The 27,255-nt window shown below is 53.4% G+C and overlaps 9 protein-coding genes across 9 annotated transcripts; 4 read left to right on the top strand and 5 right to left on the bottom strand.

Moving 5' to 3' along the window:
* Positions 1 to 128: 128 nt before the first annotated feature.
* On the top strand, positions 129 to 2,464 carry HMPREF1120_04138 (phospholipase C). Its single transcript, XM_009158245.1, has 2 exons — positions 129 to 1,562; positions 1,624 to 2,464. Exons 1-2 carry the CDS (start codon positions 616 to 618, stop codon positions 2,093 to 2,095), a joined length of 1,419 nt encoding a protein of 472 aa, XP_009156493.1. The 5' UTR covers positions 129 to 615; the 3' UTR covers positions 2,096 to 2,464.
* On the bottom strand, positions 2,319 to 4,632 carry HMPREF1120_04137 (uncharacterized protein). The gene is made up of 4 exons (XM_009158244.1): positions 4,406 to 4,632; positions 4,166 to 4,285; positions 3,813 to 4,027; positions 2,319 to 3,709 (listed from the first exon to the last, which is right to left on the bottom strand). The coding sequence occupies exons 1-4, from the start codon at positions 4,440 to 4,442 to the stop codon at positions 3,290 to 3,292; spliced, it is 792 nt and encodes a 263-aa protein (XP_009156492.1). The 5' UTR covers positions 4,443 to 4,632; the 3' UTR covers positions 2,319 to 3,289.
* A 220-nt stretch (positions 4,633 to 4,852) lies between these two features.
* Positions 4,853 to 5,277, top strand: HMPREF1120_04136 (DNA mismatch repair protein MSH5; the record flags this gene model as incomplete). Its single annotated transcript, XM_009158243.1, has 2 exons — positions 4,853 to 4,908; positions 4,974 to 5,277. The coding sequence occupies 2 exons, from the start codon at positions 4,853 to 4,855 to the stop codon at positions 5,275 to 5,277; spliced, it is 360 nt and encodes a 119-aa protein (XP_009156491.1).
* Positions 5,278 to 5,710: 433 nt separating this feature from the next.
* On the bottom strand, positions 5,711 to 7,317 carry HMPREF1120_04135 (uncharacterized protein). Its single transcript, XM_009158242.1, has one exon. It carries the CDS (start codon positions 6,735 to 6,737, stop codon positions 6,108 to 6,110), a length of 630 nt encoding a protein of 209 aa, XP_009156490.1. The 5' UTR covers positions 6,738 to 7,317; the 3' UTR covers positions 5,711 to 6,107.
* A 117-nt stretch (positions 7,318 to 7,434) lies between these two features.
* HMPREF1120_04134 (ubiquitin-conjugating enzyme E2 S) lies at positions 7,435 to 9,367 on the bottom strand. Its single transcript, XM_009158241.1, has 2 exons — positions 9,210 to 9,367; positions 7,435 to 9,086 (listed from the first exon to the last, which is right to left on the bottom strand). The coding sequence occupies exons 1-2, from the start codon at positions 9,210 to 9,212 to the stop codon at positions 8,088 to 8,090; spliced, it is 1,002 nt and encodes a 333-aa protein (XP_009156489.1). The 5' UTR covers positions 9,213 to 9,367; the 3' UTR covers positions 7,435 to 8,087.
* Positions 9,368 to 10,806: 1,439 nt separating this feature from the next.
* Positions 10,807 to 12,556, top strand: HMPREF1120_04133 (uncharacterized protein; the record flags this gene model as incomplete). The annotated part of the gene is made up of 3 exons (XM_009158240.1): positions 10,807 to 10,857; positions 10,922 to 10,958; positions 11,022 to 12,556. 3 exons carry the CDS (start codon positions 10,807 to 10,809, stop codon positions 12,554 to 12,556), a joined length of 1,623 nt encoding a protein of 540 aa, XP_009156488.1.
* An 864-nt stretch (positions 12,557 to 13,420) lies between these two features.
* Positions 13,421 to 20,428, top strand: HMPREF1120_04132 (uncharacterized protein; the record flags this gene model as incomplete). The annotated part of the gene is made up of 1 exon (XM_009158239.1): positions 13,421 to 20,428. One exon carries the CDS (start codon positions 13,421 to 13,423, stop codon positions 20,426 to 20,428), a length of 7,008 nt encoding a protein of 2,335 aa, XP_009156487.1.
* On the bottom strand, positions 15,988 to 23,104 carry HMPREF1120_04131 (uncharacterized protein). The gene is made up of 2 exons (XM_009158238.1): positions 20,954 to 23,104; positions 15,988 to 20,900 (listed from the first exon to the last, which is right to left on the bottom strand). Exon 1 carries the CDS (start codon positions 22,949 to 22,951, stop codon positions 22,082 to 22,084), a length of 870 nt encoding a protein of 289 aa, XP_009156486.1. The 5' UTR covers positions 22,952 to 23,104; the 3' UTR covers positions 15,988 to 20,900; positions 20,954 to 22,081.
* Positions 23,105 to 23,238: 134 nt separating this feature from the next.
* On the bottom strand, positions 23,239 to 26,897 carry HMPREF1120_04130 (cytochrome c oxidase subunit XI assembly protein). Its single transcript, XM_009158237.1, has one exon. It carries the CDS (start codon positions 26,797 to 26,799, stop codon positions 23,698 to 23,700), a length of 3,102 nt encoding a protein of 1,033 aa, XP_009156485.1. The 5' UTR covers positions 26,800 to 26,897; the 3' UTR covers positions 23,239 to 23,697.
* Between the last annotated feature and the right edge of the window lie 358 nt (positions 26,898 to 27,255).

Here is a 27,255-nt window from a genome sequence, read left to right as displayed (position 1 = left end):
AGCTTATGCAAGACTAACATAGGCTAAGAGCTTTAGTATATTTTAGTGTTGTATAGCTGCTCTAAATGCCTTCCTGGTCCCTGTCCGCCCGTCTTCTGCCGACATTCCATCCTTGTTCCATGCATCTGCGGGTTTCCGCTCAAGCTCAGCTACGTAGCTAAGCTCCCCATCTTTTTCTTGTTCGCGCTTGTCTTTAGCTCGGCGCACCCACAGCTCGAGCTACACAACTCAGAACCTAATAGTTCGTTCTGCAATGCTCTTCGGTCTGCATGCCGGCCAAGTCGGCTCTGCAAACGTCGCTTCCGGGAAGAAAATAGTTGTTCGGCTATGGGTCACAGAACGGGTAGGTCGGCGATAGCTCTGGATATCACCAACCTCAAGACAACGTGGTGGTGATTAGGAAGAGTCATTGGACAACGACGCTGAAGAGAGGTGGACAATCCTCAACTGAGGACATACAGGTAGGTAGGATGGTGGCGGAATACCGCGCTCCGACGACGGCGCAGTTGCAGAGCATAAAAAGCCGAGCTAATGGTTGAGGAACAATGGTAAGTCTCGAGCTCGAGGACAGTCTCTTCCATCAAGACCAGGGAGCGCACGAGCCGATAAACAAAAATGGCACGTCTTATTTCTCTTGCCACTGCGCTCGCGCTCGTGTCTTCAGCCATCGGCGCGCCCGTTGACTCCAAGTCATCGAAATGGGCCGACCTCAGCTCCAAGATCACCCATGTGGTGTATCTGATGATGGAGAACCATTCCTTCGACAACATTGCCGGGTACTGGGACTTCCACCCGGACATCAACAACCTGCGCAAGGTCGACTACTGCAACGAGTTCACCAACCCCAACTGGACGATATACGACGAGCCTATCATGATTTGCGCCTCGCCCTATGAAGCGGAGGTACCTCTCAAGGACCCGGACCACAACTTCGCCGGCGTGAGCTACGAGATCTATCGCAAATGGGACCCGACCAACGACGATGTCCCCGACATGTCGGGCTTCATCGAGCGCCAGTCGGACAAGTACAACGCGACGCCTGGAGACAGCGCGTTTGTGATCAAAGCATACGACCCGGCCAAGTCCAACACGCTCGCGACCCTGGCCCAAAACTATGCCTTCTGGGACTCGTACTATGCCGAACATCCCGGCCCTACCAACCCGAACCGAATGTTCGCCACGTCGGGCTCGTCGTGCGGCTACGTCGACAACAAGGACACCCAGGCTACAGGCTGGTTCGCCAACGTCACGGGGACGACGTGCGCCACCTCTGTCTTTGAGGCCCTCAGCAACAAGAACATCAGCTGGAAGAACTACTACGAGAGCGACATCATTGATGCCTACATCTACAAATGGGTCCAGGACAACGCCATGGACCGTCTTGTCCATGCCGACCAGTTCTATGAAGACCTCAAAAACAACAACCTGCCCCAGTTCTCCTACATCAACCCGGAATGTTGTACTGTTGACTCGATGCACCCGACCAGCAACATGGCCGCCGGTGAACTCATGATCAAGCATTTGTATGATGCTCTGCGAAACTCTTCGTACTGGGATAATGTGTAAGTCGCAACTACCTATCCTGTTCTGTTTTGGAATCAATTCAATGCTAATGTACAATAGTCTGCTGATCATCAACTTTGACGAACACGGCGGCTTTGCTGACCACGTGCCTCCACCGACAAACATCCCCGCTCCGCAAGACGGTCTCAAGTTTTCCGGCGCCTCGGACGGCCACAACGTCACGTACGACTTCACCCGCCTTGGCGTGCGTGTTCCCGCCTTTGCTATTTCCCCTTGGATCCCGCCCAACACCCTCATCCACGACGACGGCACCATGTACGCCTCCAACTCGGAGTACACCCACACCTCGTTCCTGCACTTCCTCCAGGAACTCTGGGGTCTGGAGGGTCTCAACAACCGCGTTCAGTGGGCCAAGACTTTCGAACATGTCTTCTCCGACACACCACAGAAGGATGGTGGTCTGTCCAGTCTGCCCTCCCCTGTCTGGCATAGTACTGCCGGTCAGCCGGAGCCGGAAGCTTTCCCTTTGCTGAACCAGGACTATAGTTATTATGCGGCTCTTGATGACTGAATGACGCCAACTAGTGCGGATCCTCTCTTGAAAATAGGAGTCTCAGGCGAGCAACTAACTAGGTCCTTGGCTAGGGATTTAGTGTTCATGGACTTCCCTTCTTGGGCTGGGGGAGGATTCTGATCGCCTAGGCATGGAGATCATGCCTGCCGAGCAAGAGGAAAAGGACGAAAAAGCAACGAAATTGGGTGATGGTCATGCCATCGCCAACCAAGGCAAAGCACCGTAATGTAGGTCGGAGAACAAAAAGACTTCCACCCATGATAATGATGATATAGTACGATACTGTGAGAGAATATAGACAGCACCTAGTATCATAGAATAAGAACAGAAAATGCAATGGATAGCTCCTTATGATGGCTCTTGGAACTAAACAATCGTCTCAACTTGTGCCGTGAAATCAGCATGTTGCCCTGTAGTGGTCGACAGAAGTGAAACGGGGTTTGCTGATGAACAACTTCCGGCAACATGACATACATGTCTTTACATGACCTCTTCATAGGTAGTCACACTGGTAGCGGTGGATTGCTAACAAATAATGCATTATGCGCCCGCCTATCCAATGGTCCGTCAACAATCTGATCTGTACAACCTTGGTCATCAGGGAAGAGGGGCCCCGGGTGAGCTGAGCCGGACTCAGGGAACTCGTTCGGACGAATAGCGCGCAGCTGTCCCGCCCTACTTGTACCTGCACGGAGGATCCTCTCGATGCCAGTGTAGAGGCAGACGACCGTCGAGACGCCCTGGCAGGCTCCTCGGGTGGGAACCGAAACCGAAAACGATCCGTCACATCAGACTGTCTGCACGCAGGGTCATGCTGCAAGCCAGGAAGATCGATCGGTCCTAGATCGCTGCCAGTGCCACGTTGCCGCTTGGATGAGATTGGGGGCACCAGGGGTTGGGTTGCAATCAGTGACTCGGTGACACCCATCAAACCCACTCACTGCAAGTCACACCCGGATACCTGTACCGTAGGTACCTAAGGTAGCCTTGCATGAGCACCCCTCCCCCATCACATTGGCTCCATGTCCCAGAACGCAACTGCAGTTTGTGGACCACATGGAAGCACGTCACATCCCCGGTCGGGCTTGGAAACACTCTAGCGTCAATGCTGCCCGAGCGGCGATCGCGATCGCGATCCCGCCCCCCATATGCAACTGGACCGCGAAGCTAGTGCTAGCTCCTTCTCCTTGATCACTGATTAACTCTGTTCCAAGCATCAGATGCACCCAACAGAGCACTGATTGATCCAGCGACTCCGACCGTGACAGGGTCGAGCTGGACCCATCCGACGATCGAAGCGGGGATAAGCATGTCGCAGCCATCCTGGACGATTTGCTTGTATATTGCTCGCCGCTTGCTAGACAGTTGAGCGCTCGCATCTTTTGTGTGTTGCGGTGCTTGTGCTCCTTTTGTCGCCTTTTCGTTTTCGGTGGAACCAGAGTCCGTCGTACTGGTATCAGTAGGCTGAGATTCAGATTCGGCAGCGGACATCAACCAAAGGTCGTAGATGCCCAGCACGAAGGACACGGCGAGGGAGTAGAACCAGAACTTCAACGATTCCATTTGTAGCGTTGGGCCCCAGGAATAAGATGTGATGGACAAGGCGTTGCTCTGGCAAGGCGATTTTGTGTTAGTGTCATGAGTCTCTCTTTTGCTTTATATCTTTGAACACAGAAGATTCAGCCGCCCGATCGAGAGAAAGAAAAGAACTTACGATCGTGAACATTTCCATAAAAAGGTAAATGCCGAGGAACGACCACTTGGAAACAGAGAGCAGCTGCCGCACATCGTCTTCCGAGCTAGTTCTTGTCAATTTTTGTGCATGTACTTCGTCGGCCTTGACTTCTGGTTTGTTGTTGATGCGCGCATATTCTGCCTGAGCGGCATTGAAGCAGTCGATCCACTTGAAAAGTCGAAAGTATCGGCGTGCTGCCAAAAGACAGATAGCCAGTTAGTACGCCATGCCTCCGATGAAACTGAGCTCGGCTCGGCATGTTTTCTCAGCCCAATGCAACGCAAGTGCTGAGAGCGAAGGAAAAGAGGGAGAGCGGCAAACTGCTCACTCACCTAGACCGACCTGCTCTTTCGCGAGGGTCCAGTGGGCGGCTTCAAAGAAGTAAGGGGCCGCAATGCTCTCTCCGATTTGCGACACGGATTGTACAAATTTCAGACTCTTCTCCAAACCGACTTGTAAGCGTAAATTCGGTCAGCATTAGCGTTAACGTTCCAGAGCATTCGCCTTCATGACCTGGGGATCTGCCAGGCAGGTACTGTATTGGGTATCAGGGGCCACCAGGCTTGGCTTACCGGAGTCATTGGTAAATCTTGCTATAGACCCGAGCATTTTGAGCACGGCTTAGGAGGCTATATCCGATGCAGCGATATACTCAGGAGAGGGAAGTTATCACCCGGAACAGCCTTTAACAGGGGTTAGGAATAGCGGCTGGAGAAGGGAAAGGAGTCCATTTGTGAATATTATCATTATCATTGGCATCGGTATGTGGCCGAAGTTGTTGATGGTCTCTCCATCGGGCACACCATCTCATGCCAATCGAGTCCCTTGAAGTTGTGGATATTATAGGTGGTTAAAACGGCGATACCAGGTTCACGCGCGCTGTTAAAGCAGCGACGCTTTCAGCTCTGTCCGTCATTATCACCGGGTGCAGCACCTCAGCAGCAGACGTACAACAACATGTACAGTGGACTTTCAGGGTATTGAAGCAGCATCACGACACACAGCAACAAGGTAGTAACATGTCGGTCCTTTCACGTCTCCTAGTCCTTGTCGGGCTCTTGTCGCTTTTCCATGCGTAAGTTCATGTCTGTCTGCAACCACTGCACAGACAAAGTCACTGACAGGCCACCCCCAATCCAGGGCATATTCGGCGCACGAATTCTCAATCTTGTCCACGAAATACCACAAAAATGCACCCCTGCCGCTAGACATCAAACTGGAGACACTCATATCAGTTTCACTTGCATGCTTGGGTCTGATCCTTGGCTCTGAATCCTTAAAACCCGTCAGCTGGAATGAATGGGCCGGAAAGATTGAAAGAGAGGGCGAACCCAATCCGTTTCGGGGCCTTGAAGATAGAGTGGGCTTTATGGATATTAGAAAGGAGCGGAGAGAGTTCGCAGACTGGGCTCGTCAGCAGGGAGCGTCGGTTGCGAAAAGTTAAGAGTGTACAGAATTACGGGGAATGTTATTATGCGGGTTGGGATCAGAGAATAGAGCCCTCGACGTCTGAGACGCGCTGGGAAAATGAACAGTTCGGCCACGAAGGAAGCGAACTCAGTGCTGAATATTGGACAGCATACTTTTGTGCCCTGGTGTCGGAGTTGCTACAAGGGAAGGGTTCCAGTAGCTGTCAGATGGCATTCGGGACATAACCTCAGCAGGATGTCTGTCGCTGTCGCAGGTCGCTGCAGTATCATTGGATGTACAACACAACATCTGTCGCACATCTCGAGATGCTGTTCTCAATATCGGCCCTGATGGCTGCGAATTCTGGCCCTGGCCTCGGCTGCTAGAAAGGCCCCCATCGTCATGCGAAGGTCTACGGTCTACGGCTGCAATGCCAGCCATGGGCAATGTTCTACACCGAGCACGGTCGAGACCGAGCTACATACACGGTCAGCGAGGACCCGATTCAAGCAGGAAGAAAAACGAGACGATAGATTATGGCGGAAGATATCGAATTCGATCGGTCCTATCCAATGCGAAAGAACTCCAGCTATGCAATCCAAGTACAATACTATGACCGACAGAGTCCAATTAGCCGGAGCGCTTCCGCCTGTCAACACCGAAATACATCCCCATGTTACTCCGTCTCGTTCGATTTTCTTTCCAAAATATATCGTTCCCAATCGCTGATCAATACCCAGTGCCATTTTGTCTGTCCCATTTTCCCAGTTGAAGCCCATTATACTCCAAACTCAATAATTACTTTGCATTTTTTTCGTTCTCACAGATCACATCACATTCATCAATTTACATCCATACCTCGGTTTACAGCAACGAGAACCCCATTCCAAGAACAAACAAGGTAATCCCCACGCCGCCGACTTTATTCGCAACCACTGGCACCGCAGCACCCGTGGCCTGGGCAATAGTAGCGCTCGCACTCGCGGTACCACTACCACTGCTCGAGCCGGGTTTGCTGCTAGTGGCCAAAGTTGTGGGCGACGATGACGAGGACTCGGTTTGCACAGTATTGCTCGATCCGGAAGCAGAAGCTGATCCGGTTGCGGATTGAGTAGTGGTGCCGGTGGTACTGTTCCCATACGCAAAGCCAGAATAACTAGGCAAAGTCGGCGAGACAGGTTGGCTGGTGACGACCTCGGGCTGGCTCGTGACCACTGATGGCTGGCTGGTCACCACGGACGGCATGCCTGTGACGACGCCCAATGAATTGGTCATGCTGGTGTAGCTGGTGAAGGGGTTCTCGTAAGATGAAGTGCCGTCAGATGAAGTTGTGGCTGCTGCTTGAATCTGGCCATCGGGGATTTGTGAGATGGCTGGCACTGTAGCGGTTGTGTCTTCGCTTTGGCCCTGCTGGGGTCCTGGAGCCGCGAATGTGGATTGAGATTGCAGAAGTAGGAGGATGGTGGTGATGGATGAGAAGAGTGTGGGATGCATTTTTGCGGGGTGGACTTTGAAAACAGGGAACGGAGGGATGGAATGGGTTCGTGTCGCTGTTATTCTTTCTATGTCCTTTTCTCGGTCTGAGAGGTGGTGGTGCAAAGGGGGCAATCAATGCTCGTGCAGGCGAAGTATGGTCTTGTATTGCAAGGAGAGGTGAAAAGGACGTCTGATTAGGGCTGAAGTGGTCAATGTAGTAGTTTGTATGGAGTAGTACTAGATAGGTAGGTCCTTGTGTTCTCGAAGATCGGATGATGGTCTGAGTCAAGTTTCAGAAAGCTGGGCACTGACCTACTGTTCACATATATAGCTTGTTGCTGTCTTCAAGCCAGGGATCAACATTTAAAGCGAATGCATCCCACCCCCCTTTTTTGCGCCGCAACCAGCCTACTGCATTCCGGCCTTGCAGGAAGCGCATGGAAAGGGCTCTGCGAAATGCTGCCTGTGGCTATTTTCGACAATAAAAGACGGGGAGCCACAATGTTGGCGGGGATACACGTTAACCTGGGATGCACAATGATACGTCCCTCTGCCAGTGGCTATCATTGGGCGAGTCTACAGCAGTTGTCTGGGTTGTTCTGTAGTCTCTCTGCCCCAGCCGCCCTGCAGTGACGGCCGGTGTTGACTAGTACAGGTGGTGATGGAAGAAGGGGGCGGAAGCATCCTAACGAGGTTAGCTTTGTTTGTTTGGCGGCTGGTTGCGGTTTAGCGCTGGGAAATCCTGGGGGCTGGTTGGTTGATACTAGTAATCGATGCAGTGGCTGGACCGGGCCCCTTGTTTTTCATGAGATCCCCAGGGACTGGCCACTCAGCCTGTACTCCGGGTATACACCTGGTGAGGTACATACACCCTCGGTCACCAGAGGCGTAGTATGGAAGAGTCACCAGCACGCAACCCCTTGCATGAGCAACGTAGATCCAGGGGTCTCCATACCAGCCGGCAGTTCTGGTCAACCATTAGTGCTTTATGCTTGTTTGTTCTCGCCGGACAAGACGACGTCGCTATATTGTTTGCTGGTCGAGGCCGGTCGCGAGGCAGGAAGTCCTCAGGCGGGATGGAAATCATCTGTCGTTGTTTTTGCGGGTTGCTATGGACTGTCCCCGGCAGTGGGGGAATAACACAGTAGTGACAAGGTTGCGCAAACGCCCTCTAACCAGGAACCCTTCCCCCATGTCAACGCCAGCCTTTCCATTCAATGCCATACTGTACGTGCCGTTCCCCTTTTGCTTCGTCATCACTCTCTCTCGCTTGAACGCTCAGACTAGTGGTTGAAAAGACAAGATTCAAAGAATGCTCGAATCAAAGTACCCATAATTAACCAATGCATGGACCCGCTGACTTTGGTATCATAACCGTCGAATTCCCACACGTGGCTGTGCTTTTCTTCTAGCGCCCACGTTCGAAACCTTCCGCAGTGCTGTAGGCCTGGAAGTAGCAGCTTCGGCAGAAGAAAGAGCCGCAGGCTTGACAGGGGCGGTTTTGTTCTCTTTTCCGACCTCATCACTCGATACCTGGAACTGGGTTGTGTTTTGTGTATTGGGACCATCAGAACGCTTTGTCTTGGGCGACTTTCGTGGCCGCTGTCCGGTGTTGTCGTCCAAAAAGATGGGGCAAGCCTTTTCCGTATTGTTGGGCGCCGCATTGTCCTGTCCATTATATTGGTCTCCATCGACGGGTAGAGACAAGTCTGAAAGAGGGCGCTTTCCTTTCCCAGCTTTGCTAAGGAGGCCCCTCTCTTTCCTGCTACTTTGGCCCATCTTTCTGTCTTCTGTACCAGAGTCCGCCGCCTCTGCTGACCGCTTCATCCTCTCCTCTTCAGCATCGTGCTCCTCACCACGTCGCTTGGCTTCCTGCACAGCGCTAGTTAGATGCGAAGGAATAGGCGCATGGATTCTGGTCATGAGTTTCGCTTGTGTTGAGAATGCCTCGTAATCTTCTTGTATAAGTGCCCCGGCGGCGGCATTGAGCGCCGAGTCCGGGTTTGGCTGGATAAGGAGACAGGATATCGTCACCAGGATGTCTTTGAGGGTCAATTTGGGGTCCCAGTCTCGCTTCAATGTTTCCAGGCAGACTGCGCCGGTCGTCTCCTCCACATTTGGGTGATATATCCGGGTTTTGAATGTCGCCTTTGGAGGACTCTTGGGATAGTCGTGCGGTATCTTGAGATGTAACCGCCATAGTCCTTGCGAATATGGGGTGCCTTCTGCGCCCGTGACAAGCACCACAAGTTGTGTGAGGTCGTCAGGAACCGAGAGGGCGTCGTCGCTTTCTGGAAAGAGATAATTCGGAGGAAGAGAAGCCTGTAAGGCAGCGAAGTCTTTGGCGAGACGCCGGAATGAAGAAGCCTATGCATCGTCAACGTGTGAATATGCCCAACCGGCACACCCCAGGCGGTGGTGGGTGAGTGGGCGAAGCGCCACACAAAGCGACGGAACCTGAAGTACGTTCCAGGAGAGCTGGGCACTTACCATTTTATGACGGCTTATCGTGGTATGGACATATACCTAGGTACCTATCATGCTTGGGGATGTTTGTTGTTTGTTCTGATGCTTGACTTCTCTTTGGTCTTGTTTACATGCGAAACTTGCACGTTACTTTATTGCAGTGACCGCGTTGCGAGCCTCGCACGTGCCCGTACTTCACGGAACGGAACAACTATTGTCCGCGGTTTCCCTGCCGGCTACAACGCTCCACTCAGGCTGCGGACTTCTCAAGCAACATTGTACAGGGCGCCGAGGTAATGTTGGATCGCTGCTGTGCTTCTTATGCCAGCAACCCTCCCTAGGTACCTAGTAGTCTTAGACCATATACGCTCCAGGCTCACTCGTGACCCTGGTCATGTTGGCATTTGCAACTGCAGTGCTGCAGTGGAGAGAAGTTTGGCTCAGATGCTGCACAGCCCAAGTCTATCTTACGAGCGGGCCAATCGGACGCCCCGTGCTTCGCCGACGGACCGTGTCGTGGTCGGGATCTCCGGCTGACTTGGCAGCGGGCACAGACTTCAGACCCTCAACTTCACTTCTTCGTCCCACACGATCAGCCACATTGGATCCAGTCTGTCGCTGTCAGATCTGACAGCCTCAACACGTCCTTTTGTGTTCCTGGCTTACGGCAACCCAAAATTGTTGTTCCTTGCCGTCTTCGCCTTTACATGCCTTTCCCTTGGTGAGAAACGACGAGAACCAGGTCCTTTGCCTCGGTTTCTCTCTGTCCCGCCGAAGCTCTACACGCTGCGCCGTCGGCGTTGGCGACGGGCATTGCCCAAACAGACGCCTTGCTAGGCTCCTCCGGGCATAACGAGATCGATCTACCACGCCTATTCGAGAACAGAACCTCTATCTGCCTCACCTTATTGACTGATATCTTGTGCCCTGCAAGGCCCTTCCTTTACTGGACAAACAGCTGAATTTCGCAAACGTCTGAAGCAGCCTGGCAGGCTACCGAGCTTCTCAATGCTTGAGAGAAAGGTTTCAAAGACTTCGACCATGACGCCAGACGGATTGCACTCCCTTTCCATCAGTATATACGTGCACTGACTTCCACGCTTTGCTTCTTCGTAAGACCATATCACGACCATCATCTGGTTCAAGTTCCTCCCCACCAAGCTCACCTGAAGTACCTGCATGTCGCACGCCTCCAAGGCGCGGACCGCTTCGGACTTCAATTGTACGAGTTTGCCGACAGCAGATCCTGTTCACCGCTTGCAACGAATCCAGGCCACTCTTGACACCCCTCTCCTCGTACTTTTGACACAAGTTTCTTGCCACTGTTGCTAGGTCTGCCCGCTATGTGGTCGTCAAACGGGGCATATGCTCTTTCCCTCCCCTCACGGCCAGCTGGCCCATCTCATGTGGCCAGGTCCACATCGCGTCCTGGCACAGATCTGGCTGATGCCAACGCGAATTCTAATCCCCGTCTACCAATCGTTGCACGATCTGCACCTTCCCCTTCCTACCATGTCGCGGTCCGTAGGAGGCGGGCTAGCAGACCAAAAGTACGAACTGGCTGTATAACCTGCAAGGTGAGTGCCCCCCACGGACCAGCATCTACACCCATCCATACATAATGTATCGGACCCGACTTCCTATGGTGCCCGCCACAGCTCGGGCCCTCCTTGTACAGCTGAAACATTCACCATTGTGTCTCTGACCCGCATATCTGACCCAATTTGCCTCTTCAGATACGGCGCGTCAAGTGTGATGAGGCAAAACCCAGCTGTAAGTTGGTCGTCACTTGATGTCTTTGCCTTGCGTACTGGCGCTCACAAGTCGTTGTGTCAGGCAAGCGATGTACCTCCACTGGGCGCAGATGCGATGGGTACGAGTTTCTTCCCCAGGATGCCACGGCCAGCTCAAGATCAACCTCGTTATTGCCACCACAAGCGCCTCCTCGTGTGACTTTCCAACATCTATATCAACCCAATTCCATCTCGAAACCCTTCCAAGGAACCACTCAAGAACGTCGCATCTTTCACCGATTCCAATATTGCACGGTCCCCGCGTTCACCGGTGGGTCGGAGTCTGGCTTTTGGACCAAGCTCGTGCTTCGAGTGGGTCAAGACGAACCCGTCATCCGCAACGCCATCATTGCACTGGGCACGCTACATGAGGATTATCAGATTCGTTGTGGCCAATATTCTCCCCGATTGCTCAAGGAGGACAGCTACCAGGACGCCCTGAAGCTATATGGTAAGGCAGTCCACCAGCTGCATCAGAGAATCAACGTGTACTCCCCGACAAACGCCAAGCTAGCCATTATTGCAAGTATATTATTTGCATGCTTTGAGGTCCTGCGGAGGGATAATATGACTGCCGTCTTCCACTACCAGACCGGAATGAAAGCATTGATCCGTGAGATGGAGCGTTCCAAAGATGGCAGCTCCTCGCTGACCCCGTATTCCTCCGGTCAGCCGTCAAAAGCAATCTTTCAAGAGACACCCCAGAGCGACATGGATGAGATGCTGCGCGTCTTTGCACGATATGATATTCAAGCATGCACATTTTCCAAAGACGAAGCCTGGCCCCTGTCAACTCACGTGGACCCCGTCCCGCTGGTCCTACCTACCAACCTCAGTCTGGATCAAGTACGAAATCATCTCGATAACCTCCTTGTATCGGTGTACCAGCTAGTCAAGTCCGATTTGCGCATGTTCCGATACTGGCCGGCAGACTCGGTACCCATGCAATGGAAGCTTCAACGACAGGACGCGATCGGCATTTTTGATTCGTGGACCCCGGCTCTAGAAGAGTTCTTTCAGTCCCAGGCCACGCAACTGTCGGACGCAGACAGCCGAAGCCTACTAGGACTACGACTGCAAATCAAGACGGCTGTTATCATGCTCAAGACATGCATAGACTCTGGGCCGGAAACCACGTTCGATGCCTTTGAAGATGATTTTGAGGATATGGTGTCTAAAGTCGAACAGATGACCGCCGCCCTCGGCATGCCGGAAGCTGGCCCTCTAGATGTTGACCACATCCCTTTCACCATGGAACTTGGGATTATCCACCCTCTATTCTTTGTCGCATGCAAGTGTCGAAACTGGGATATTCGACGGCGGGCGATTGCCCAATTAAGAAGAAGCGGCAAGGAGGGAGTCTGGGAGGGCCCTATCATGGCCGTGCTCGCGCGGAGAATCATGGTGCTGGAGGAAGAAGGCCTGGCTTATGGGGATGTGGTGCCAGAAGCGAACCGTTTCCATGAAATCAAGAAGAATGTGGAATACGACAATCGAAGCATACGATTCGATGCGACGAGAGCGACGGATGCAACATGCCAGTATTTTTCGAGGTTCGGCGAGACTGTGGCATTCTGAAGCGACCCCGTTATATTATGACTCTTAGCAGATCCTGGCATCAACCTGAGCAGGGTTCGATGCTCTCACGACTTAACGACGGAAGTGCTGATGGCGGGCATGTGGCATAGGAAATGAATGATACTAATTAGGTATTGATTGAATAGGAGAAAGTCCAGCCAAAAGGGCCAACGGGGCTGACGTGTTCACGGACTGAGCAATATAGCATTTGCTTGATGGTGGGAAGTACAGGTACAACAACTACCAGCGTTCAAATACAGATATCTGCACCATGGCTGTACCAATAGCAGTAGGAGGGCATGTTCAGGCCTGGATCGGAGAATTCTGTCAGTCGGGACAGGCCAAAGTTGGTACTTTCAAGTTAGAGAAGTCAACCCCTGGCTGGCAGAGGCTGATCCCGGGCAGCCTTGCAGCTCCCGTTGGACGGTGGCAGCAGCCGGCCTGCCACGCCCCGTTCAGGGCCCCAGACAGCGCCGGCGCCAGAAGCGGCTACGAAGCGACTAAGAAGTTGCTAAGAAGCCTGGCGTGTCGCGTCACTCCCAAAGCATCGCCTGGTGCCTCGATTCCAACCCGGCCTGATTTCCCAATTTCGGTCCACCACCAACAACCAACAACTTGGACTCGAAACGTGGAACCAAATCAAATCAATCTGCCCACCCAGCAGTAGCACGGGCAGCCATCGAAGCTGAACCGACTCTTGAGTTTTGACATCCATCTTTTCTTCCCAAACGCAACCACTGTGTTCCGTGGCAGTGTGGTTAGTCTCTGGGGCCGTGTCTGTCATGTCAATCTGAAGTCTGCGGGCATTGAGTGCCTCACCTCCGCCATCTTACAGTTGCTACCGGCCTACATCAATCACCGTTGATGAACGACGAGGCAATCGACCTTCAGACTGGTCCTACGGCCCCTCGACACAGACCTAGAACTTCCCATTCCGGGCCGGCTTCGTCAAGCCCCCTCCAAGTCAGAGCTCGGAATCAGTCGTCCTCTCCTTCCGAATCTCACGGGACCTCACCTTTCGTTCTCCCTCCTCTCCCAACCCTACGTCGCGAGCGCTGTCCGTCCGAATCAGTCACGTCTCCCGAGTATCTACGGCAGCGGGCAGGGAGCGGTGCATACTACGCTGCGGCCTGGGGATCGCCGTATGCTACACCAAGTCCTCGAGGGTCGCCTCACACTGCACATTCTGGCGGTCGATTTCTTGGTGTAGACTCCGGATCTCCATACGCTTCGAAACAGAAACTGGGCAGGACTCGATCCACGGGCCATCTCGACGAGTACATCGCAGTTGAAGACGAAAATTACACCCAGCGCAGGAAGCGTCTGTCTACGACGAGAAGACTCCGGAACGCGCTTTCGGAGAGACAGAACTGGTTGAGCGAATCTGAGGAAAGCGGTTCCAACACAAGTGCGACCACTACCCCAACCCGTGAAGCGTACCTCGACACCTGGGGGTTGGAAAGCGTGGACCGATCTTCGAAAAAGCACCGTATGACTGAGAGCCTAGCGACCATCACCCCTGATACGTTCCATGACTTGGGAACTTCCCCGTTAGGGTCTGAACATCGGCGTCGACCACCGTCTCCGTCTCAGGAGACCAGCATGGGTGAGCAAGAACGTGGCAGTGTCGAAATGGAGGAGAAGCCTGCCCCGGCCGTTGCTATAAATGTGTCAGCAGTTGAAGAGGGGGAGAAACTGTCGGGCAGTCCAGCTCCAGCGGCGCGGCCTCGACCTGGTTCAATGCAGTCATATCAGCGGCCAAAAAAGAAAGTGGTCTGGAGGGGCAAGACTTGTATCATTGCGTTACCGTTGACCGACCGACAATCTGCGGGTCTGCCACCGTTATTAACGGCTCAAGAGATCAAAGACCGAATACAAGGTTGGATTGCAGCCGGATATCGCGTGGATGGCTCAGACCCCGATTTCCCTGAAGGTGCACCGATCGAAAGCAGTGGCCAGAGCCGCGCGATCTATCCGGATCCAACAGAACTGCAGGCCGAACGCAAGTCACGCCAGTTTCAAGTCCATGTTCCCGATCAAGCAGAATGGGAGTCCTGGGTAAATCATTTGAAGGAGGAAAAGCTGCGCGCATTAGGTGTCAGTCCAAGCAATTCGGAAGCCCCGCCGCCGACCAGGTCACCTTTTTCGCCCGCCTTGAGTCAAGTGTCCTCAACTTATCCAGGGTTGGCCCACTCGCCTCCTATTGCTCCCTCGTCTTCTGGAAGCAATGCTCTGAAAGCGGGAGCTCATCCATTCTCTCCATCTCTGATATCATCAGCCGGCATCAGCCCGCAGCCTCTACATGGTTACAAACAGTCGATTGCCCTTCCCAACGTTCGTGGTGGGATTCCCTCTTCATTCGACCCTCATCTTTCACAGCCTGGCTCACTCCCTCCAGGCATTCAACCAAAAATACAGCCCCTGTCCTCTCGTCAGAACAGCTTCTCGCCTAACCACCCCTTACGTCTCCCGAATGTTGGGGAAGTCTTGTCGCCCGTGCCCCAGTCAGGAGGCTTGGACATGCGCGGTCCAGGGGCTAAGCTTGGTCCGGAACAAGGCCGGCCTAATTACATGGTATCACAAGGGCATGCGCTCCCACAGGGCCTTAATCGGCATACACCCAGCCCTAGACTGCCTCCGCGTGTCGAGAGCTTGGCTCATACGAAGGAGCGAAATGGAGATTCTAGGCCGCCTCTGGAGATCGCACATCCTACACCAAAGAGTCATCGTCAAAATCTTAGCTTAGCGCTACAGAGGGAAATTGATGAAGCTGAGGCTGCACTGTATGCTAAGGAAGCAGAGCATGAAGCTGACTCATCTGGGGTGACTGGGCACTTGGATGGAATTGCAAGGAACGGCTCTGCCATGGACGAGTCCGTAAACGACGAACCTCCGATCCTCAGGCGGCCTGAAACGATCACAGACGAGAAATCCGAGATCGAGACCAACCCTAGCATAGCTGCAACTCCAATGCTCATGGACGATAAAAATCCGTTTGCCAATTGGCAAGCGTTGAGCGACGCCGCCAAAGCAGAACCTAGAGCTGGTCAGGATCGCCCCCAGACAACAAAGCTCAACGTGGAGGCAAAGCCATTCGATCCTCGGGCCGGCTTCTTGAGCACCAACTTCTCATTCGGAGGGGACCCTTTCACTCCGTTCGGTCTGCCTCCCACTGCGCCGCTGCCCTCCATTCAAAAACCTGCCGCGAGGAGCAGAGTTTCAATGTCGCACCTTAATGTGGAAGCGCCTCCATTCACCCCTTCTTCGGTGTCCCAAAAGCCTGTGAAAGAGACGCCGTTCCAATTCAGCTCCGCCACCTTCAATGTCAAGGCGCCGGAGTTCAACCCCACCAGACCGGCCATCGTAAATGTGAAAAGAAGTGTTACTGATCCCACGGGAGCGGCCTCAAACGTCCCGAACAGCATATTTGGGAAGGTTGTCATCGATTCAACATTAAAGGTATCTCGACGAGCAACCAAGGCCGTACCGATCGTTCCACCAAAAACGAGGGATTACGGAAGATCAGGCACCGACACCGACGCAGAGGAAGACGATGGGCGGCCTATGCCGCCTACGGAAAGACAAAAGCGAGTACGACGAAGCAGTGATGGAGATGCCAGTCCTGTCTTTGCTGATTCGGCCCCTTTCAACCACTCGAGAATCCTGTCGGACATTGTTGACCACGTCGAGGCAAACGAACCGAGATCGGAAACTCCACAGAAACCTGTGGATGGCTGGAGCTATATTCCCGCAGAGGAAAAGCCACAGAGCAGCGAGGCCGAAACACCTGTTCCTCAGAAGGAGGATGGGCATGTGCCCGCCGGCGAATCAGGGTTCACTTTCAAGGATCAGCGAGATGCAGTCAAATTTGACGAAGCGCGTCCACTGGACATTCATCGCCAAGCTACATCACAGGAGGACATTGAAACCAACAACGCGGACAAGGCAGGTGGCTTGAAGCAAGAAGTGCAGAAAGACTTCGAAGGACAGAAGGCGAAGGATGGCGGCGAAGAGTCACAGGCTCAGGCTGAAGTCGCTTCGAGTACAGCACAAGGTGAAAAGCCCAAACCATCTCTGTCGGCTCTAGCACAGCCCTTCGAATTCAAACCTTCCTCGTCGAGTCCACACGGGTCGTCAACCTTTGCAACCCCTCGGAAGCCCCAGGGCTTGGAAGCCTCGAAATACGCGGTACCAACGCACTCCAAGCAGTCTTCTCCTGAGGTTACAGCCACCGTTTCCTCCCCTCCTCAAGCCGCCTATAGCTACGCAGAAGAAGAGAAATCTTCAGAGTCTGACGTGGAAGAAATAGTCGAGGTATACGAGGAGGTCAGTGGCGTTGAGGACAACGCCGGCTCTGATGCTGAGCATGAGAGTTCGTCGCAGTCCTCCGGAGCCGAAAATCCAGGACCCCAGGCTCGGGAGAAGAATGAGTACAACGGTCAGTCTCCAAGGCTGCGTCCCCAGGACGAACCCGTACCGTCATTTGAAGAAATCGACGCTGTCATGAAGCAATTTGAAGTGCATCCGGAATTGGGCATTGAACGAAGCGAAACCCCACTTCAATCAACGCCTCTCGTGGACATGCGCCTGGATAGAAACTTTCGCAGCGATGCGCCGAGTCCAAGTCTAAGTTCAAAATCAATTTCTCGAAAGCACCAAGAAGCTGGAACAGCTGAAATTGACCAGTCACATAATGATGCGTCATTTGGCCTTGGAATTGGAGTACACAACCTGAACTCCGGGCGGGATGACGTGAGTGACTGGGATGATACCCTGCCAGCCACCGAGGACGCCAACTTGCGGCTGCGTTCCGAATTTTTCGATGGACATGTCAGAGACTTGGTCGGCGGCCTTCTCGAGGATCGTTTGGGTCCTCTAGAGAAGACTCTCCAAGTCATTCAACAATCTCTGGCTTCTGTGGTCACGAGCTCAAGGCCCAAGAGTAGTCGACGGAGCATGTCCACTGAGCCCCAAGACTCTGATGCCGACGATGAAGACGAAGACGAGGAACATTACGACGCTTTCGAAGGCTTTGCATCCTACAGGGCCAAATCTCCTGCGGCTAGAAGAGGAGGTCGCAGGCAAGATAAGATCCGCGCCGCCGTCGCCGAAGCTTTGGCAGCCTACCAGCCACCGGTCGCGCCGCAACCTTCAATAGACATGACCGAGATCAACCAGATGGTGCAAGAGATGAGACAGATCACTGCTCAGCAAGCCGAGAAACAAAATCACACCCAGTTAGACTTTAAGGCGATTGTCGAAGATGTCATCTCTCATCATCCTCGGCTACGGGGATCCAGAGTCCAACAAGATCAGGATGATACGAAGTATAAGCCACAGATCGATGGCCTTGAAAGCATGCTCAAGATATCCAAAGAACATGCTGCCGAGGAAGCTCGTCTACGAAGACAGGCCGAAGAAGAGGTGACGGAGTTGAATTTGCGGCTGCGCATAGCCGAGGAGGAGGCCGCGCAGCATCGGGAGTCATCGGAAGAGGCGCAACATTCCCTACAGGCGTTTATCGAGGAGAAAGAAGCATACAAGAACCTCGAGGGTGAAGTGGATGCGCTCAATCTCAAGAACGCGGCACTGGAGACCACCCTCGAAGAGTATCGTGTTTCGAGCGATCAATGGCGGGAGGACGTTCGGTTCGAACGTGAGAAAAACAAGGAACTCCAGGAAACATTGCGTCAACTCCGCCAGCAACTGGACGATCAAGCGGACTCGCGACGAACCCTGCGCAACAAGCTGGAGCGTGTGCAGGGCCACATGATCCAAGTCGTCCACGACTTGCATGCCGAGCAGGCAGACTGGAGGGACAAGGAACATCGTCTGCACAACCGGTTGGCGACCCTTGAGAATGAGCTCGAACTTGAGCGAAAGCGCCGTGACAAAGTGGAACAGGACAAGGCCGTGCTGGAAAATGAACTCCAGAGCAGCTTACACCTCAAGCCTGCACTAGAGCAGTCACAACTCGAGGTGTCCCGGTTGAACCAGCTGGTCGCGTCACTGCAGGAGGAGAACCGAGCCTTGGACACAAAGGTGTTCAACCTCGACCGTGAATTGGCTCATGTAATCAGCAGCAAAGACGCTGAGCTGGCCACTGCTACTGCCAAATTACAGGCCCAACTCGACGGTGCCAACGCTCGACTCCACAGTATCCGAACAGACTCGGAAGCGCAAATTTCCAGGCTGCAAAGTCGCCTGGATCACGCCGAGCTGGATATCGAAGACCAAAAAGCCAAACATGACGCACTGATGGCTGAGACCATAGAGGCCCACAAGGAAGCACTCCGTGAAGCCAACGAAAAGCGAGAAAGTGCGCTTGAAGACCAACATCAGGCCCACGAAAAGAAGCTCAATGACCTGCGCGACCGTCACACCAGGGAGCTGCACAACTCGTTCGACAACCGGACACGGCTTGAGCATCATCTCAACGAGAAGCTGAATTTGAGCAACGACAAAGTCAAGCATCTGGAAAGCAAGATCGCTGACCTCGAGGAACGACTGGCCATCACGAAATCAGCGGCCAGGGCAGCGGCAGAAGCTGCCGCCGCGAAAGGGGTCGATGTCCCCACTCCCGCTCCCTCCATCGTTGCATCTCCGCCTCCACGGGCAACAAGCGCGTCTATTTCTTTAGCAAGAGGATCCGATGTGCCGGAGAAGATCTCTCCTCAAGCTCTTAGAGAATCCATCATGGTCCTGCAAGACCAACTCCAGAACCGAGAGCAAAAGATTGAAAAGCTCGAAGGCGATCTTGCCGCGGTGGACATGGAGGCGCCCACAAAACTCAAAGAGCGCGAGGCGGAAGTCGGTTGGCTTCGAGAGCTGTTGAATGTGCGCATTGACGACCTCGAAGACATCATCAACATTGTCTCCTCGCAGCCAGATTTCGATCGAGACTCGGTCAAGGATGCCGCAATCCGGCTCAAGACCAATCTGCAGATGGAACAACAGATTCGAGAACGCAGTACAGCCGCGGGCTCTGGATCCGGCTCCTTGACCACTTCCTTTCCCTCATTGTCGTCCGCGCTGTCGACATATGCTCAATCTCCCAAGGCACTTCCACTAGCGGCAGCCGCGGCATGGGGTAATTGGCGAAAAGCTCGTGAAACATCGATTGGAGGCATATCAGACTCGGCATCTAATATCGCCACAGCAGGCAGCACCAGCAGCAGTCACACACAGACGCCGTCCAAGTCCAATGTCGGGAGCCCCGCGAGTTTTCTCTCAGGCATCATGACTCCTCCAAGCACGAACCAAAGGGGTGGTGGTGGGCCGACAAGCTCGAGTTGGTCCTTACCAGCCATCGTCCCACCGCCTAGCATGAGACCGGTACCTTCGCCGGCGGCAGCATCAGCAATCGCATCTCCATCCCCAGTACAACAACAAGCTCGAAAGTTCAGTTCGGAAGCAGCTCCTCGGCCTCTAAGAGCATGGAGCTCGCAGCCTCGATCTCTGTCGAGTCGACAACAGGAGAAGAAACGCGAGAGCCCTGGGTCACAGATACAGAGTCCGTCGCAGCCGCAGCCACAATCACAGGGTCTGTCCCAAGATGGCAGCCAACAGAATGAATCAACCCCTTCTGTCGCCAGACCGGCAACAGCTGCTAGTGGTCTCCAGTCTCCCCGCACACCGACGCCCGTCCAAAGTCTACGGACAGGTCCGAACATGAATTTGAACTCGAATCTGGATTCGGATCTGGATCTGACAGAGGACATTGATGACGATGCATCTTTGTTGGACAACAATAGCGTAGCGGCATTGCCGTCGACGGCATCACAGGACAATAAGAACAAGCATGAGCCCGAGCCTGAGCATGAGCATGAGCATGAGCATCAAGACCAGTCTGCCGAAGACTCAGAGGCCTAATTCATCGATACCGATGCCGGCATCAGTGCGACTTAGTTGCGCGTGCATCAACGAAAATCATCCAACTCCAGTCGTACAGGATAGTTTGGCAAAGTGGAAAAAGAGAAACAATTCTGCCCCGTTTCAAAACCTGAATGGCGTCTCTCCTCATTCTCTGTTTCGCTTTTTCATCCCTCAACACAAAAGGAGGACGAGGAGGAGAGAAAGACTACACAACTTCCGAGTATAGCCCACCAAACAATTAATTGGTGACACAGGTGGTTTGATGCATGGATGGGTTGGTTGATTGGTCTGTCACTGGGTTTGATCGACCAAAGAAAGAGTCAGTGTCACGATACCTTGCTGCCACGAATCTTTTGTCTCTCTTCTCAATTTTCGCTTTTTTCTCTTCATTCTCTTTTTTCCTTTTTCCTTTTGTCTTTTGAGCCGGCACGGCGGAAGGAAGCTTTCAGTTTGGCATGGCGTTCGTGTTCTCATATAGTGAGATAATGTCTTTTGTGCTGTTGTACAGAGAATGATACATACCTAGGTAGCTAAGGTAGCTAGCTACTGGTAGCTGAAAGCCACAACTTGAACCTTCAAGATACATTGTGTACCTTCTTTCGCACTCACTGTCAGTGGGCACATACTGAAACTATCCACCCCTCTTGTGGTATGGAAGCGGCCCAAACAATCTTTCCGTAAAACCGAGCGCATAACCTGGCCGGCAACGAGAGGAAGGGGGAGCGAGCTGACGGGCGATGGGTTCCAGGGTACTGGAGTGGCTGGTTGTACAACACGCTGCAACCCGGAGTGAAGCGTGCAGCTCGCCAATACAGCGGCTATCGAGACTCGAAATGTTGCCCGTGGAGCATCTCACCTGCTTTCGTCCTTTACCGGCAGAGCTGCGAATCCGAATTGGGGCAGGGGCTCTCCGTGTGAGTTTGTCCGTGTTCCGCAGTAACCATGCAGACTGGACTCTGGCGGATGCTAAAGGATATGTAAGGTAGATTTGCTCAATATGGACCTGTTTGGGAGACGAGAAAAAATCAGGTCGAAGAAGTATGATTTCTATGAGCAGGACACTGGCAGTGGCAGTCAAGGAGTTGTGTGAAAGGAAAGAAGAGGTCCTTGCCTATCTATCGATTCCTTCTTGAAGGTCGGAAGACCATCGACTACTGTGCGAAAGCTCAGCTCACCTGCACTTTCCCTCCCTAGCTGTCGCTTGGCTACAGGAGCTGCTAGATGATGACAGTTTGCATACCAGGTGTTCTGTTCAATGGACCATTGAAGCAAAAAGAAGTTCAACGTTGCTACCTGCCCACAAACATGCTGTTGGCCCGGTGTAAGTCCAAGATGGTGTGTGCTCGCTTAAACCAAGCTCGATTCTGCGTCAAGCGCCTACCTGTGAGATGAACCGAACAAGAGTTGGAACTGCTTCTCATGGGTCATGGAAGCGTTGATCGCGCTTCAAAGGGTCAACAAGTGGCTCGGAACCCAGAGTCTTACAATGGAACGGGCCAGGTCGTTCGGCAAACCGGCCATGCACATATTTCGGTTTGTTCAGACTGACTTCACACCTCTTATCTTCACAACGCAGAAGGGGTCCTGACCAAAATATGACCTGCCTGCTCGAACGCAAGCAGTAAAAGGGAAGCCGTCGCACACGTGTTGTCAAATGACTCCCCACCATCGCTGTCTCACTCTTTCCATTTCAAGGGCGTCGGGCCACGGTTCCAGGAAGTGATCAATCCACTCGGCCCAGAATGTGTTTCTAGGATTAACCTGGCACGCAGTCGAGTATTCCCAGTATGGCGGGAACCAGCCAGCGGTCTCCCAATCGACTATGCCGACGATACGATCGCCCCTGACGAGGATGTTCAAACTGCTCAGGTCGCCATGGGTAAAGACCACCGGGCCCCAATCTCGTGCTTGTAGCTTAATCATCTCATCAACCTCTGGGAGCTCTGGCGGCGCTTTTTCGAGGCCGTTGCGAAGAAAGAGATGAAAGGCCAGCGTGTCTTTGAACGGGCCAAATCGATCCACGCCGGACACGAGCCTGCAGTCCCAAAGCGAGCCTCCGTCAACATTTGATATCTTGTACTCGCGTTTGGGCCAAGGTAAGTTTCGCATCACCTGGACAAAGTGTCTCAGCTGCAGCAAGATCTTATTCCTTGATGAGGCAGACAGTGTCGGCCACGCGCTCGCCAAGGTCTGGCCGCGAATCCGTTGCATTACAATGTATGTGGTTGTGGTTCCATCCCGCTTGTCCCTTCTCTGGAATGAACAGTACACTTTGGGCACGGGAATCGACGTATTGGAAGCGATGAATTGTATTGTTCGTGCTTCGCAGAGGTCTCGGAACGTGCCGAGTTTGACGCATGTCCATGGACTTAGTCGTAGGAGTGATGGCGACCACCTCTTGCGTTGGAAGGGTCGGGCCACCCCTACGCTGCACAGTGTCAACAGCCGCCGTGGAGTGGTGTCGTTAATGGGTTGAGATAGTGACGGGGGAGACGAGGACGAGGCGCTGCCATCGGACATGTTTCTCACGCTGCCAGTCTCTCACAGCGGTCGCAACCTTGCGGGAACAGATTTAAGCCAAGAGGCCGTGCCATGGGGCCGTGAACTGGAATCATATACAATGCTACATTGGAGGCAATGGAAGTTGGTAGAGACACGACAAGTATGTAGGTGGGCAGTTCGTAGTAGTAGTGCTCCGGCACTCTGGCACCAGCCCATTATGACGGCTCATGTCATTTGACTTTCAAAAGACAAGACGTAATCTACAAGTGGATACTGTATACAACTTGGAATGTATAACGTTGTATATTTCAATTACCTTCTAGGCATCTAGTTATATATTCGAAGCGATCGCTCTGTCAAGAGCTGTTGGTTGACCTCTTGATCATCTAATCTTGTTGCATTTGTTTCTGGTGGAGTCGTGACGTCCAAACCAGGGTGTTCATATAGAGAAGGGATTATCTACATTGTATTGTTCCAAGTGAAGATTCCGAGGCCCCCAAGGCCCCCAGCAGTCAAGTACAAGGTCCTATTCTTTCAGCCAAGCCTCTACTATACTGTGAGCTGTGTGTTGTGTCCAGATATATTGTGTTGCGTTGCCAGCCTTTCTTTGATTCGGTTTTTCTTCGTCCTCCTTTTATTCCAGCGGAGGTACAGTAGACCGACCACATACAATGAACCTTGACTGTGCCAGGTACAGTATACCTAGTATCTCATATTTTAGTGGCGACTCCGACCGAGTCCACGCCAGTTTCCTTTGTTTTTCTTTACAATCCCGATCGTCCACGTCTGGCGCTCCGGCCAACTTTGGCCTTTCGTCTCTTCTCGCTCCGGACGGCGAACTTGGAATATGTCCGCATGGTGCGCGGGCCTTTGGCTGCGTAGCCCAGCGGGTCAGCCAGTTCGGCCTCCATTTGGCGCAGGTTCTCTTCGGCGAAGTCGTCGTACCGACCTGTTCCGAAGTCGGGGACTTGGTGTGGGTTTCGGTGGCGGCTGGATGTCGTCGTCGTCGTCGTAGACTTCAAACTATCACTGTCGTTGTCGTTGTCGATGCCGTTGCCGTTGCTAGCCTTCTTGGACGGAGGAACTGGATTGAGTTCTTCTTCGTCGAAATCGTCAAATGCAAAACTGAACGAGCCAGAGTCCGAGTCCGCGGAAAGACCAGAGGATGGCAGAGTTGGGGCTGCCTGTGCTTTGGAAGATGTGGTGCTGTTGCTGGACTTCTCAAGCTTGGCTTTGGTCTTTTTGTTTGGAGCGTAGACATCAACTCCGTCCGTGTCAGCAATACCCATATCACGGGCAAATTCAACAGCTTCATCCATCTGGGCGAGTTTCTCTTGCTCCAACTTCTCCATCAAGTCCTCGGCCTGGTTTTCCAACCTCTCTTTCCGGCTTCTAGCACGTCTGGCCTCCTTGGTGTCTGGCCCACCCAGCCTCAAGGAGCGGGAAATGCGTGTCTTTGCGCCCAAAGCCCACAGATCGCCCCATTGAGACTTTCGCGCATCGTGGTACGCTTGCTTCCCAAACGACTTTGGTACGGTCCATCGCTCGATCTTGCCGGCTGGGGTACACACGTCCATGATGACGTGACCACGACGCTTCATGGGCGTGAAAACCAATCTGGGCAAGCTCCAAGGTGCAGGCAAGCTGGTGGACGCCGTGTCTTCGAGAGTGGTGCCAGGTTCGACCTCATCAAAGCCTGACTGACACATTCTCATCCAAGCCTCGTAGTCCTCGCCCAGAACCTGGGGGTCTGGGTGCAAGGGAGCCCCCACGCCGTCCTGGAGGCTGTCCCAGGACCCCAGCTGCCGTTGACGGAGATCGTCTCCCTTCATCACCGAAAGATATGAAAAGTCCACGTCGTCATGGTTCCGATCTTTGGCGCCCAGAACTCTCTGGAGGTAACTTGGTCGAGTATACCGTTGTTGAAAACTGCAGAAATCCTTGCGCCCCTGCGACATGCCCGGCGCATGGTACATGGGGCACTTTTCGTGGTTCGTGCATGGTGCTATGATCATACCGGTTTCGCTTGTGAAAACGTCGTCGCTGTCATGTCCCGCGCTGTATCCTGTCCTGCGACCCTTGGGGACGGCAATGTACCTCTCTAGAAGAAGCTCCCTGGCCCCGCCAATAGCCTCGAATCCTCGGGGCACTCCTTTTTCAATCAAGATCAAAACTCCTCTCTCGCTGCTCAGCATGGACCATAGGTTTTGGACATGTTGTTTCCGCATCCATTCTTCCTGCAGTCCAAACAGAGAATGTGAGGCAATGATCACGTCAAACTGTTTTCGTGGCTGTGCTGGACGATCGTCATCCAGCGTCGGGGCGTCTCGTGTGTGCACATAGTCGGGAAGTCGGGGGACAAAGGTGGTGTTGTCCAGGAGGGCGGCCGCTCGGTGTCTCAGAGTATCCGACCCGGTAAGGACGACTGATTTAGAAGCTGGACATGGCGGCGGGTCACGGTCGGAAGAGTGCATGGAGTCCCAATGAGCCTTGACAATCTCTCGCCAGGCGAGGATGCCAGCGCCGCCTGCACCAGCATCGAGAACGCGAGGCCCACCTTCCTTGGAGAGAAGTTGATTCAGCCACGTCGATCCCAAGCGCTTGCGGGTTTCTACCAGGACAGACATTATGGCGGCGTAGGTGGGAGGCATGACGGTGGTAAGGAATGCGTTGGCTTCCATCTCCCCCATACTGTGTTGCGTGACATCCAGCGGAATAGGGATTTGTGGCTTCGTTCGTCCAGATCTGGGTGTCAACGGGGAATGAGGTAGGCCAGGTCCGCCGAACGTCTTTTCGCACGTTTCCTTCAGGTGCTTGTTGGAGAAATCCTTCATGATGTTCGCCACCGGACGCACAAAATCCTCCTGCGATAGGAACACGGTCTTAGGACTGGTGGCAAACTTGCCGAGAGTAGTCAAAGGATGAAACCGCGCTTGCGTCTCCTCTTCCACATCTTCTTCATTGTCCATGTCCTCGGCCACTTCGCCGTCCAGGAGTCGAGCCACCTCCATCGCTCTGTGAGTGGGAGAAGCCAGGAGACTGCCTGTCACGTCCCTTTCGAGATTCAAGTCGATACCGCCCCGGACGGGCCTTGGAGGGTCGCGTCGATCGGTCCCTTCTCGTTCACTGCTGTCAAGGTGATCGAAATCTTCCTGTTCTTGTTCACTGGCATCTTCCATATGTGTACGTTCCCGTGCCTCGTATAGACTGTAATCGACAAGTGTTCCCTCTCTGTCAAAGAGCTGGTTCGCCGGCGTGCTGTCATCCGAATCGAGATCGTCTTCGTCCACAAATTCGTCTCCCTCTGGCGCCGCAGGGTCACCGTAAAGTCTCCGATAGATTTTGAACTCGGCATCCTCGAGAACTGAGTCAGGAAGGCTATCTCCATGTACTTGTCTAGCCCTGCGAACCACCTCTTCTAGGGACGCTCCAGACGCCCTCAGACTTGCAACAGAGTCGAAGGCTGCCGTGTGCTCCCTACGATCATCTTGAATTGCTTCATCGATCGACCTACCAAGAGCATTTTCCAGCTCTTGTAAGGTGTCGAGGGCATGGGCGTCAAGGACCGGTGGTGTGTCTGCCGCCGTGGTTTCTGGGTTTGATCGCTCCTTGGGGCCAGCAGTGGACGGTGATGATGTTTTCGATGTTGTACGAAATCCTTTGGATGCTGCCTTCGTAAAAGCTCTTACATGCTGTCCAGGCTGCGGTGATGCTGCTCGTTGGCGACATCGAAAGGGCCCACTGGCAGACAAGCCAACCCGTAGACTCACGGCAGGGCCACAAAACCCTCGCTCAAGAAGGGTTTGGATGTCCTGTCGATAGTGGCAGTGATGCAGAGGGCCCGTAGGCCTGGCACGAGAGAGCATTTCTCGTCGCGCCCTCACTGTCGATGGGAAGCCGCCGAAGTAAACGAACGATTGGGAGACCGACTGATAGAGGCTCGCATACCACAAGGACTTTCGAGAGGCGCATGCGAAGAATAAAAAAAGTCCCTTGAGCTAGTCCATATGGAGCAATAGTATAACACGCCTCAAGTGGTAAACGCGAATTATGTGGCACTAGTGGCCAGTCTCGCTCTTCCGCCAATAGCATGTCGTATAGTCCGGTAATGTCTACAACACCTCTGGGCAAACTTTCGTTAGTGGCACACTAGTACATAAGTAGAGTAGCGCGTAATCATTTCCACCTTTCCCAGCTGGCACTAGCGTATTACATATTTCTTGCCTTTTAGTGTGGCAGTTGTTGTCGAAACAGGTACTGTACTGGAATTTTACTGATCCTGACTAAGCTGGCGGCCAATTCGGGAAAGTCTAGCGAGAGCG

The sequence above is a fragment of the Exophiala dermatitidis genome, assembly GCF_000230625.1.
Source record: "Exophiala dermatitidis NIH/UT8656 unplaced genomic scaffold supercont1.3, whole genome shotgun sequence".
Taxonomy (NCBI): domain Eukaryota; kingdom Fungi; phylum Ascomycota; class Eurotiomycetes; order Chaetothyriales; family Herpotrichiellaceae; genus Exophiala; species Exophiala dermatitidis.
This window is presented reverse-complemented; position numbering and strand designations above follow the sequence as displayed.